This window comes from Vidua chalybeata, chromosome 2, assembly GCF_026979565.1.
Source record: "Vidua chalybeata isolate OUT-0048 chromosome 2, bVidCha1 merged haplotype, whole genome shotgun sequence".
Taxonomy (NCBI): Eukaryota; Metazoa; Chordata; class Aves; order Passeriformes; family Viduidae; genus Vidua; species Vidua chalybeata.
The window spans coordinates 11,195,093-11,207,993 of NC_071531.1; the positions used below are offsets into that span (position 1 = coordinate 11,195,093).

The 12,901-nt window shown below is 43.1% G+C and overlaps 1 protein-coding gene across 1 annotated transcript; it reads left to right on the forward strand.

The window, feature by feature from the left end:
• Nucleotides 1-6,911: 6,911 nt before the first annotated feature.
• Nucleotides 6,912-9,466, forward strand: NR0B1 (nuclear receptor subfamily 0 group B member 1). Its single transcript, XM_053935405.1, has 2 exons — nt 6,912-7,604; nt 9,116-9,466. The coding sequence occupies exons 1-2, from the start codon at nt 7,043-7,045 to the stop codon at nt 9,358-9,360; spliced, it is 807 nt and encodes a 268-aa protein (XP_053791380.1). The 5' UTR covers nt 6,912-7,042; the 3' UTR covers nt 9,361-9,466.
• Nucleotides 9,467-12,901: the final 3,435 nt, after the last annotated feature.

Consider the following 12,901-nt stretch of genomic DNA (forward strand, 5'->3'; position numbering starts at 1 on the left):
TCTTTAATGTAGGAGCATAGAATAATGAATATGAATTGTGGAGTTACAATGTGTCTCTCTCTGGCACTGGTGAGAACAGCAGAAGTGGTACCTTCTGTAAAGTTCTGATGTCCACACTTTAAAGGCTTTTAGAAAGTGGCAAAATTGTTGCAATGGGCACAAAGGATATCTAAGAAACAGGTCTAAAGAGAAAAAAGACCTTCAAAGTTTTAGCTTGAAAGCTGTTTATAAGATAAAATATGTTTTACTCATTAAAAAAGGGGTGAGTATTGACAGGAGTTAGTCCTGTGATTTTAACTTAATAGGGAAATATGTATCAGGAGCCTAGCAGTTATAAACTGAACCTGGAAAGTAGTAACACAGTGCTAATTTTATACAGGAAGAGTTGCAAAAACCTGGATAAACAGCCAGTGGACTGGGGGCTTTAATGTCTTGGACTGAGTTTGCAAACAGAGATGAATGGTGTCCTGCGGAGGCACAGAGCTGAGCAGAAGTTGCACTTCAGTCAGCAACAGCTCCGAGTTCAGCAGTGCCCTCAGGGAGCCAGAAAGGGGAGTTGATGGTCCCTGTCAGCCTCAAAGTCTGAGCTGCAGCCCAGCCAAGGATGCTGTCTGGCTGCAGCTCGGATAGATTAAGATGTTAGCACTTCCCACTGTACTTTGGGCTATCAATGACTGCAAGCACACTGAATGTACCAACAGAACTGCTGGGTCACTCCCTAATCCACTTGTGTTGAAAAGATATAGGTTAGAAAAATCCTTTCTTTAAAGAGGGTAAGCTGACGTGATTATTTTGACAAAACTGAAGATCCAGTCTGCCTTGTCTGCCAGCAAAACAGAATGCCAAATGATTTCCCTGTTAGCTACAGAATGGGTAGAAAATTTAGAAACCTGGTGAATGGTGATTGAAGCAAAGAATGCAAGGACGGGCTGAAGATATTTGAAGATCATAAGTATTTGTGATATTGATTATAGGTGAAACTTTAAATTAAATATGTACCTTTCAAACTCATGTTTGAAGAATAGTGAAAAAATAAGGAAATACAGTTTTAATGCCATAAAACAAACTTGACCTAATGAGAAATTATATCACTAATTCACCAGAGGACAGTATTTTTAAATACCCAACTTGGATGAAATGTGTCTCAATTAAAACCTATAGAAAGATGTATGGATTTTAAAAATCTGCACATTGATATTCAGATAAAATACATGCCAAATTACAGGTCTATTTGAATGTAAATTTAATTAGCAGATATCCTATGATATCAGTCACGAATGAAAGTGTATCTGTGAACTCACCAGTCTCAGACAATTAGCTGCAGTAACATAGAGAATTTTAACTTTAAAAATTGGTGCAATGGATACATAGTATCCTCCTGCCACTGTAGAGCTAGAATGTGTTTTATTCTTTAAGCCACAACCTTGAACAGTATCTAACTTAACTGAGCTTTTTGCCTGTTACCCATCTGTTGTTCTGTATCAGCAATGTGTTCTTCAAGGTAAGTAACAGAAAGCTATTTTCTACACGAGTATTTTATAACACAAATCCCTTATTCAAGTGCCATTAGCAAGAGTACAGATCAATTTTGTATGATATTTAAAAGAATAATTTAAAACCAAAGCTTGCTACAAACCCTCTCTCATAACATTTATTATTTTCTGCTCTCAAGATTTAGGGCTTTGCCTTCCTGAGGGAGCAGTTCCCCTTGGTGGCTGAGCAGAATACTGGTTTGCAGCAGTATTTCCTGCTCTTTCCCCATTCTCCTGGAAGGGTGGTAAGACCACACCTTTCTACATGTTCTGGCACCCTTTTTAGCTTTAGCCCTAGCTGAATTCAGTTCAGTTCAAGTAGCAGAATACTACATGGTTTTTTCTTTGATGTGTTAGTTTTTTGTTGACTCACCAGGCACAATTCTGCTGTATCGTGAGTGTTCCAACTTCTCAGGTGGGGCAGAAACTTCAAAAGTATCACTGGGTAAAATAAAGCATGGAAAGTACATTTCAAGGTACCTCATTTCTCTGCTACTTTTCTTGTAATGGCTGTCACAAAAATGCCACCAGGTTAGAAAGATTTGGTTCCCCAAAGGATCGGGTGTGTGCCAGAGCTGGGGCAAGGAAAGCAGCGGCAGCAACATCCTGTGGGAGTCACCTCTCAGCTCCAGTGAGCTGCTAGATTGGCTCAGGAGGGATTAGCATTGCACACTGACAGATGTTTGGGAGCCCCATGAACCCACTTTGGGCCAAAATATAAGTTATGACCTATATATAAACACTGAAACCCCAATAGCATATCTAAATGTACAGGTTTGGATTGCTGGGGCCCACAGCTCTTTACAGACCCCAAAGATCAATTGATCTTTTGTTTTAGTGGGAAACACTGAGTGTCTTTCACTGTAAAAAGTTTACAAGTTTGCTTCTTTCCCTAATTTTGCCTACCCCAAAACCTAGTTAAGTCTAACAGCATTAACCTAGCATTAGCTAAGGTAAATTAGCATATGGGCACGAGGAAAAAAGGCCAGGCCTGGAGTATATGAGGCCTCCTTAAATTTGCTATCTGCCAGTGGAAATATGACAGTGGAGTGCATGGTCCAATAAGAGTAAATTGAAGTTCAGAATTGCTATTTCTGAATTCAAATTGCCATGGCCACATTTTACAAAGAACTGATCTGAAAATAACAACAACAACATATTCCCTTTTGCATGTTCTGGTTTCTTTAAGATATGTTAAAAGGCTGATTTTGTACCATTACAGTTTTTACCAGATTAGACATTATCTACTTTCAAGCAGCTGGCAGGAAGGTTTAAACCTGGGATAAACTCCTTTTTACACACTCTGGCTAATTCTATAAAAATGTCACTGTATTCTCACCCTGCTCCAGAACAAGCACATATTGTGAGGTGAGCTGGTGGTGGGATACAGAAACACTGTCAAATCACAGCCTTAGGGAAACTGAAAAAGCTCTGGAAATTCTGGCCATTATCTCTCACCTGGGTCCACCTCAACTATCTTTGGCTCAGGCTCCCAGTATGCTCCTCCTAAGGAATCCATTGTCCCTCCAGGAAGGGACAATAGTGTGCGGTACAGCACACAGGTAGAACTACTTTTCCTTAATCCCCGCATTTCAAAAAACACCCCAGAAAAAAACAGGGGAAATGTGAATGGTGGTCAGTCTAACTAATGGATAGTCACAATGAGGAAAGAATGAAAAGCAGCAATATACTTCAGTTCCAAAACCTTGTTTTAATAAAGCTTTTATTTTTACACAAGACATATTGCTTATCATATCCTTATAACAATATTCCACATTAAACTCTGTTTTTCTGTAGAGAAAAGTTAACTTCTCTTATGCTAATCACCAAATTGAATCTGCTTTACATCCGATCTTAAAATAAAATTATATTTTTCACCACTTACACTAAAAGGAATAGTGTGCTGTTATAGGATGTGAGGATCAAATTCTACACTGGAAAAAAGCTTTTCTCAAGCTAATGGAGCACTGAAGCACTGATGGCATAAAAACAAATGCTTGTTTGGTCTTGTTCTGAAACTGAAGGCTTGCCCTCTGGCCAAGAACCAAATGTGCTACCAGATGAGTGATACAGAGACACTGAGCAGCAACATGAGAGAGTGAGGCTGCCAAGACTGCACTGTATCACCTCCATATCCAAGGCTTTGTCTGAGTTAAAAAAACCCTGTAACCACACACACACACACACATACACAAAGCCAACCCAAAACAAACACAATCCAAAAAAGCCCCAAACAATACAAACAAGTAAGTAATCCTTTGTCTGGGAGCCTGTAAACCTATTCATGACTGTACCACAAGGAGCTTGGTAAAGCCCATGTAACATCAGATCTTCCATCAGAAACAAAGCACTTTTCCTTTATTCTAAAAGGGTTTTCATGCATTTTCCATCAAACAGTTTGGTTTCTTTTAGGGATTTTGGTTTTGGCTGTGAATAGAATGCTTTGTTGTTAATTTAGCTTGAATGCTATGGACAGGCAGAACCCAGATTTTTAAATAAAGACTGTACAAATTGCTAAATACCAACATGTAAAACACAAATAAATATTTAGAGGATAAATAAATTAAAACATTCTTAATGTTTTAACTCGGAAATAGATGATCTACCCTGAATAAAATAAAATTCCCCATATATCAGAGTACATTAAGAATTAGAATGAGAGAAATGAGTGTTTACATGCACTTGTCAGAGAAGGAAGTACACTTGTAACTACAGCAATGTGATTTCTGGCACTGAATAGCAAACCAAGTTTCAGTTCCAGTGTGGGGTACACATTTTGTTATAATTATCAAAGACAAAGTCTTTCTGTATAAGTTTGTTTAGAAAATGAAGAGTCAGCAAAATCATTATATAACAGATGAATTGCATCTACATTTGAGACTTGTTTGAAAAAAAAATACCTGGAAAAATTAAACACCTGCAACCAATATTGCTACATAGAGAAAAAACAATCTATTGTAGATTTGGTATAAAAGTTATATTTACAAATATTTCCTTTGTCTAGAGCCCTGTGTAAGCAGCATCCTCCCATAATAAGCAGAACATTCCCACAGTTGGAGTCCAAGGTCAAAGCTGCAAAGGCAATGATTCTGGTCTCAGATGCACCGTGCTTTCCCATAGATATTTTTCAAGGTACAAACTCATAAAAAACACATCTAGATTCCACAGTCAGATTACTAATCTGTACCTCATAGGAGAAATGCTAGTGAACACAACTAAAAGCTTAGAGATGCTCTTTTCCTAAAACTTGGCAAGACTTACCTCTGAAGTTAGTGAACAACCCCTCCCCCCCCCCCCAAAAAAAAAACCCTAAAAAGGAAAAAGACTAAAAAGGCTGAAAGAAACCATCTAAAATCCTAATGCTGAGGAAACACAGATCACTATAACAGGAAACAACCTAGAATGGCAAAGAAATATTCTAGACAAATGACCATTTTGTAATTACTAGTAATACTATCCAAATGAAAATTTTGGTAATATTTAGTCTTAGTACATTTGTTTTGTAAATCTAGCATATTTTCTTTCTTAAAGGATGTTTGGTGAAATCATTGACCTGTCAGCAAACTTTCGACATCACTTAATGAGTGCACTGTAGCAGTTCTCTTCTACTGCAAAGCCAATAAAGGGTTTTATCATGTTTTGGGTCTGTGGAAAAGAAAATGCATTTCATAGGTAAAATGAAAAGCATGATAATCTAAGTTTTGGACAGCCTGCATTTGGAAAACAAGGTTTACTTGAGACTGGTAGCCCATCAGTGTTTTATATAACTTTATTAAAAAGTGCCTTACAAAAAGCACAAGTCATTTGTAAAAGCCATTTGTAAATATCCCCTCTGAATCCAATTGTGAAGAAGACTTAGAGGGAAAAGACTATATGACTCTATATCTGTGTAAGCTGATAGGATAGGACTGACTTCACAGGGAAAAGAAATTGCCGAGATCTAGCTCAAACTTGTTTTGCTTCTACAAAATCCAAAGCACTCAATGGTATTTGCTTAAAAAAACCCAAACAAATACAAAAACCCCAAAAACCAAAACAAACAAAAAAACCCAAAACCCACAAAAAACCCCACAAAAAACCAACAACAAAGAAAAAACACTTTTATGGAAAGAAAATGCAGCTTTCCAAGGGTGATTTATTCTTCTCTTGGTAGCAGATTCTGGTAGCAGAAAGTACAGAATTTTGCTTAAAACCGGCTACTTTCTCTAACTCTCTGTCAAGGTTCTTCCAGATCACATGAACCAGAAAATATTTCTGGTTTAGCCCATAAGCAGCAGATAGAAGTAACTTTATTTTCTGTAATGCTTATTTACTCCACTCTGCTGCACCCACTTTTATTTAGCCCAGCTGAGAAGGTGCTTATTTTTCATTCAAGAGTCCACATTTGGACATCATGATTCCCCTGTCCCTCCTGTGTAAACATCAGGGCCTGGAGGGATGGGAGGCTTCCTTCTTTAGAGTTCATATGACCCTTGGAGGACATGGCACAAAAAAGTAAGTATCTAAGAGGAGAAATTCATGGAGAAGCAGAGCCTGAAGGGATAATGAAAATGGATGGACCAACATGGCATCAGAAAGACGGGCCATGTGTTGAAAGGCAGAATAAGGGAATTATTAATGGGAGTGGTTCCATGGGGGATCCCGGTGGGTGCTGCAGCTGCACCAGCCTCAGGGCACCCTGACAGAGCCTTGTTTGCGACCCTCACAGAGCACCCATTTGGGTAGGGACATGTCTGATTCTCTCTCCCCGCATGGCAGCACTGTGGAGTTCATTTGGCACACAAGGCATCACTCCTTAGGGCAGGCATACACAAAAGTCCTCGATGTCATTAGTGGTGTCACGTTTTTCTCTTCCAGCGGGAATTTAATTATTTAGACCAATTCAGCGCTCCTGTCTTCACCAATACACCCTTTCTCTCTCCTCCCCGAGACCTCTCGGGTGCTTGTGAAGGCAGCGGGGCCGGTTGTCATTTCTCGGTGGGGTCCCGCGGGGGCAGGAGCTGCTCCCTACGGTGGCAAAACGAGAGAGCGGCGGCAGCTGCCCTGCCCTGCCTTGCCCTGCCCTGTTCGAAGCATCCCGGCATAACATCAGCCGGAATGGGACTCGGAAAGAGGGGCCGGGAAAGGACATCCCGCGGGGGCTGCAATTTGCCGCTCGTCACGCCGCAGCCTGCGGGCAGAGGCGGCCGGCTCGCCGGCTCCCGCCGGGTATCGCTGTCTCAGGGAAGGAGGAGGAGGGTTTGTTGTTTTTTTCATCTCCCCTCCTCCCCTCCGCCTCTTTTCCAGCCAGTGGGAAATGAGTGTCTGCCCCTTTGAACGGCCGGTACAGCGCCTGCGGCTGCACACACACACACAGACACGCACACACCCCCGCCGGCTATAAATAAGTTAGGGAGCCGGGCAGAGGGCGAGCGGTGCGCGTCTGCCGGCGGGACCTGGAGGCAGGGACCGCCCCGCCGAGCCTCCCCGGCGGCTCAGCCCGGGCCCCGGGCGCCGGAGCCGCGGGTGCCATGGCGTGCGCGGAGCGCTGCTGCCGCTGCTGCGCGGAGGGCCGGCGGCACAGCAGCATCCTCTACAGCATCCTCCGCAGCGAGGAGCGGGCGGTGCCGCCGGCCGGGCCGGCTCCCCGGGGCTGCCCGTGCGGGTCGCGGCGGCGGGTGGCCCTGCGGAGCCCGCAGGTGGCTTGCAAGGCGGCCTCGGCCGTGCTGGTGAAGACGCTGCGCTTCGTCCAGAACGTGCCCTGCTTCCAGGAGCTGCCGCTGGAGGAGCAGCTGCTGCTGGTCCGCAGCTGCTGGGCGCCCTTGCTGCTGCTGGGGCTGGCGCAGGACCGGGTGCACCTGGAGACGGTGGAGAGCGCGGAGCCCAGCATGCTGCAGCGCATCCTCACCGCCCGGCAGCAGGGCGAGCAGCCCCCGCCGCGGGCCCCGGCACCGGGCCGGCCGCACCACGGCCCGCACCTGCCCTCGGCCGGCGAGATCCAGGCTATCAAGGGCTTCCTGGCCAAGTGCTGGAGCCTGGACATCAGCACCAAAGAGTACGCTTACCTCAAGGGAACGGTGCTCTTCAACCCGGGTGAGTGGCCGGGCGGGGCAGGGGAGTCTCTCTGCCACAGGGCAGCGAGGAGCGCGGGTAGAGCCCGCCTGAATCCCCAGGGAAGCGGGGCAGACCCGGGGCTTTCCTCGGGGTGAAAAAGGTGTTGGAGGAAGGGACGCGGAGCAAGGTTTCACCTTCTGCCCCTTCTTCAAGACCCTGGCCGCAGGCAGGGACGGGGTCCGGCTGCAGCTCGGTCTGGGGTCCTGAAGGCTGGCGCTTTCCACAGATGCTTTCCACGAGCGCAGCGAATTCCAGGCGCCTGGCAGTCGGTTAGAGAAGGCTGGGAGACAGCAGCGGCTCCTCGCTCGTTTCCCTCAGCGGGAGCGGCGGGACCTTTACTCCGCGGCCCGAGGGTAGCGGGTCTGCCCGGGCCGTGCCCGGAGGTCTGCGCGCCCCGGAGAGCAAGGGAAGGCTCAAGGCTTCCAGCCACAAAGTGCTATCGTGGCTTTTGGTATAGCATTTATGATCGTTTTTTTTTTTTTTTTTTTTTTTTTGCCATCTCTCTTTGTGGAGACTCCCATAGATGAATCTCTACCAAGTGACTTCTTATCACATCGGTGACTGACCTGAAAAGTAGCTGGCAGGCTGGATATGGCACTTCCCAAGTATGGCAGTACCGTGTGAAAGTGGGACACAGCTCTGCTGGAGCTCCCACTGCCAAACTGTTAGCTATTGATGGTTAGGTTCCTGTAGTGGCACTTTGCATTTATCATCCTGCTTGTGTAGCTTTGCTTTCTATACAGATAAGAGAGAAAAAGTTACAATAGTTAAGGTGAAGCTCTTGTAACACAAGTGAAATTTGGAAGCTGGTCTAATGCAAAAAGTAGAGGCATTGTTCTGGAAGGAATATTTTCTTCTCTGAAAGGGTGGTCAAGCACTGGAACAGGCTGCCCAGGGAAGTGGTGGAATCACCATCCCTGAAAGTGTTGCTCAGGAGCATGGTTTAGTGGTGGACCTGGCAATGTTAGGTTAATGGTTGGACTCACTGATCTTGGAGGTTTTTCCATCCAAAATGGTTCTATGGTCATTTCCTGTCGCGTGTTGGAGTCATTACTTCTTGCCACTTATAGATTGGAGTAGAAACAGTAGTCAAAAGAAGCCTTAAATGTAAACAGTGCATTTTTGTAGAAGTGAAAAACTGAAAAAGCTATTTTTGTTGTCTTCCCCACTGTAAAGGTGTTTTGAGAGCATTCTTCAAAGTTTTTATCAACTAATTTGTTTAACACCTAAGTGAATGTTGGCAAACATCATGTTTTAGGTTTGTGAAGAAGAGTGTTAAATATCCAGAACACCAATACAATAAGAATTTGACCTGCCCAATAAAATTTGGCATGTTGACTTTGTATACAAGAAGTCCTATAGCAATTTAATTTCCTTCTTTCCTTGAGTGATAATTACAGTCTGTGAGCTGTTAGGAGTTGTTCTGTAAGAATAATATTGTTTTGTAAACAAAAAAATATATAAACAAAATAATTTACTTTTCTTTTCAGATCTACCTGGACTGCAGTGTACTCAGTACATTGAAGGATTGCAGAGGGAAGCCCAACAAGCCCTAAATGAACATGTCAGACTCATTCACAGAGGTGATGAAGCCAGATTTGCCAAGCTGAATGTTGTTCTCTCCTTGTTAAGATCTATAAATGCTAATGTGGTTGCTGAATTATTCTTCAGGCCCATCATTGGAGCAGTGAACATGGATGACATGCTTTTGGAAATGCTTTGTGCAAAATTATAATTAAAATTACAAAGGTGTGTAAAATAATGAAAAGAAGTCCAGTGCAAAGGAAGCCCCAGAGCAGGATAGTGTAAAGTGTTGTAAATAAACTAACTTATTGTTTTTACATAGATAGTATTTTTGTATTCCATAATAAAATATTCTTCAAGTTCTGAAAGCAATTTTTATTAAACACAGTGGTTTTGGAATAAGGTTATGGTCATCAAAACAAGCTTTAGAATGTTCATATCCAAATCTGATTGGCTATTCTTTTACTGTGCCTCTAGAATAAAGAACATATTTACTATATTGTACTTTCAAGGTGAGTAATCCCTGGTTTTTCAAAATATGCACAGTCTTACTGCTATTCTTACTACTTCTATTGACTTTAACAGAGTCAAATCTGTGAAGGTTATTAAATATTCACCCAAGGTTTTCTTCCATATGGGGAATATGTGTTATGAGTATTTTGAGGCTTAATGAACCTTAAAGTAGCTTCATCAACTCTAATATTTGCAGTAAAACATTCCATTCAATGAAATAAATCTTTTCCCCAAAACAACAAGCAAATAAAAATCTCCTCCAAAAATATGCAAACAGCAAATGCTGATTAGGGTTAGGAGAACTAGCAGGGTGGACTCCACACTTTTATTTCATCTAGATAACTGCTAACTAGGACTTCAGTAGTCAGATTCTCCAGACTACTTATTCCTATTAACAAACCAAATTATTATGCTGAAACATGGTGTACAACTGGTACTTCCATCACAATTTGTCACAATCTGACATGTGATGATGTCTTAATTAAGCATAGAGCTTAACATTTTATTTTATTTTATTTTATTTTATTTTATTTTATTTTATTTTACTTTACTTTTCTTGGACTTGATCCTTTCTCCCAAAGTCATTGTGTCTTCATTGGAAAAATACCCTGTTCTAAAAATAAACTCAGAAAGGGAAAATCAGTGATTTAAGGGGGATTTGTCTCATGGTTTTCTGTTCTTTGCATTCAGTTTTCTGGCTTTTCCCCAGGGGAATATTGGTAAAAAAATGGAGAGTGAAGTGTGACAGTGTTCCCAAAGTAGAAGTAACTCCATGTATTGTTCAGACATATATTGACCACCAGCAATAGTTGGTTTTTAAAACACAATTAAGAAAGTTGAAGGAGTTACTCTCCTTAACAGGAGGTGTGCAGGGGAGAGGGGAAGGAGTTGGAAGAGCTTTCTCTTGCTGCCACCTTGCGCAAAGGACAATCACAGCTCGTACAAAGGTAGGGAGCAGGGCCACTTTTGTTGGCTTGTACCTACCCACATATAACTTATGGGAAGCAGAAATTGTTTGAGAAGTAGCCAAACATTCCTAGGTGTACCAGTTCATTCATAAGTATCACTGAGATTTGTATTACCATGGCACTTAGGATCTCCTCATGGGCTTTGATGCTGTCACCGAGGAAAAATAACCGAGCAAGAAACATAACCCCCATCCCAAAAACAATGGTGGTCCATAAATGAGCAGTGTTCTGGTGCTCACATAACTCTGTGTAGGCTTGTGTACCATGAGGAACTTCCCAAAAATTCCAAAGAAGAAAAAATATATAAGTAAAGTGATTTTTACTACCAGTCCAGACTTCAGATGAGTTCAGACCATAAAAAAGCAGGCTTAGTTTTTATATTAAGTTGATCCTTTTATATGTACACAGAAGTATATGCACACCTATAACAAACATCTACATGTGAATAATATTTATTGTGTAAATGCATGTGTAAATGTTCTGTGAGTTTACAATAGCTTTTGAACTTACCTGATCTCTCTGTAACATAAGTTTGTATATATGTTTCCATCTTTGTAGGCAGCATATGAGCTCACAATAGTTAGCTTTCAAGGATGTCTGACAAAGAAACCTCTTTCCACAAAAGCAGAAAGCATGATGCTAAAATATTTAAGTAGGGGTTAGTGGCAGATGGTGCATCTTGGGTAAGGACTAAAAAGAACTCCAAGAGTCTCAGACTGACACAACTTCATCACCACATGGAATTCATTAATACTCACACTAGTGTTCAGACTTCTGTGCTAAATGGCAGAAGAGACTTTTTTGCAGTACCCCTAATAATTAATTGTAATAGCTGAGCCTTGGTTACAGGCCAGTATTTTCAGCTGAAGAGTCACCTTGAGACATCTTGGGTCTATTGTGCCACTACATACTGTAGTTTTCGTGACTCAGGGGCACCTGCTTACATCCCCAGATTTGATGTCTCAACAAATTCTATATTCTGCTCAATTTTCTGAAGTTGTCATGAAAAATGTGCACTGCAAATCCACCTTGAACTGTACTCTATCATATTTCTCTTGGACCAGCAATATTGTTAGTCATTCAGCTGTTGTCTATTCTAATGGAAGCACCTGGGAATGGTAAGTAGGAAATCTGAATGGGAAAACAAATTTAGCAAGGTTTTTGCAGAGAACTGGCAAAAAAAAAAAAAAAAGAAGAAAAAAGAAAGGAAAAAGTGTCTCTTCAGAGGTCAGAGGAAGAGGAATGACAAAGCAAGACATTAAAAAGAGATTTGTAGGAGGTGTAGGAGGAACCAAGCTGAAGACTTGGGAGAACTGTGCAAGAATGGGAGAGAAGAGTTGGGTGTGCTTCTGGAATGCCGTGGGGAAGGGTCTGATTTTAGTGTGGGGACAATGTAGTAGACAGCTGAGTAGAAGGATCTGGAGAGAGATTGTAACTCACAGAACAAATCAGAGGCTGAGCAAAAAAAGTCACTGTGGGAGGATTCATCTGTCAAGTCCAGAAGATTTGCAGAGCGGGGAAGAGCCCAGAAGCTGACCCTGTAGAGGACACAGGCATCCCCACTGACCTGATGGGACAAGTGGCCTCTTCTCTCCCCGGGTGCTGCTGCAGAAGGGCCCCTGATGGCAGCTGTGCAGGAGTGAGCTCCTCAGCCTTCGACAGTGCTCGCAGAATGAAACAAAACTGCTCTGATCTTTGGCCCTGGGTGCTCTACAGCAGGTTTTTCTGCTGGGTAGGAGAAGTACTGAGCTAGATCCTTTTCTGTCCTGTGCAGGGTGGGTGAACTCTGGCTCAGATAGTCACAGATGGCCATGGCCACTGCAGTGACACAAGGGGTCATCTTTCTGGTTATCCTGGGCAGCAGGAATATGGGACAAAGGAGGCAGGGTAGAAAGGAAAGTGGCCATTCAAGGATGCTTCTTGGTAATGTAGCCTTTACTAGAAGGGGGGCAGGTCAAGACCCTCCCACAGCCTTAGGTAGTGTGTGAGAGCTCTGTTTGTCAGCTGCCTGGGACTCCTGTGGAGATAAAAGCCTCCAGCCCTGCCTGCTGCTGAGCAGTGAGTGCTGGGAGTTCTGCCCTGTTGTGATCACTGTGCTGGGAGCTCTGCACTGTGCTGGGAGCTCTGCGCTGTGCTGGGAGCTCTGCCCTGTTGTGATCACTGTGCTGGGAGCTCTGCCCTGTGCTGGGAGCTCTGCACTGTCACATGCAGCACAGAATTTCTTGTCATGTTCCTAAATGTACCAGTAAAGACTGCTTTTCAGATCAGATA

What these genes read in the sequence shown, in the direction of transcription:
- NR0B1 (XM_053935405.1), top strand. Translation starts at nt 7,043, where the DNA reads ATGGCGTGCGCGGAGCGCTGCTGCCGCTGCTGCGCGGAGGGCCGGCGG. An exon ending in AACGGTGCTCTTCAACCCGG is followed by an intron (nt 7,605 to 9,115) that starts GTGAGTGGCCGG and finishes TTTTCTTTTCAG; the next exon opens with ATCTACCTGGACTGCAGTGT.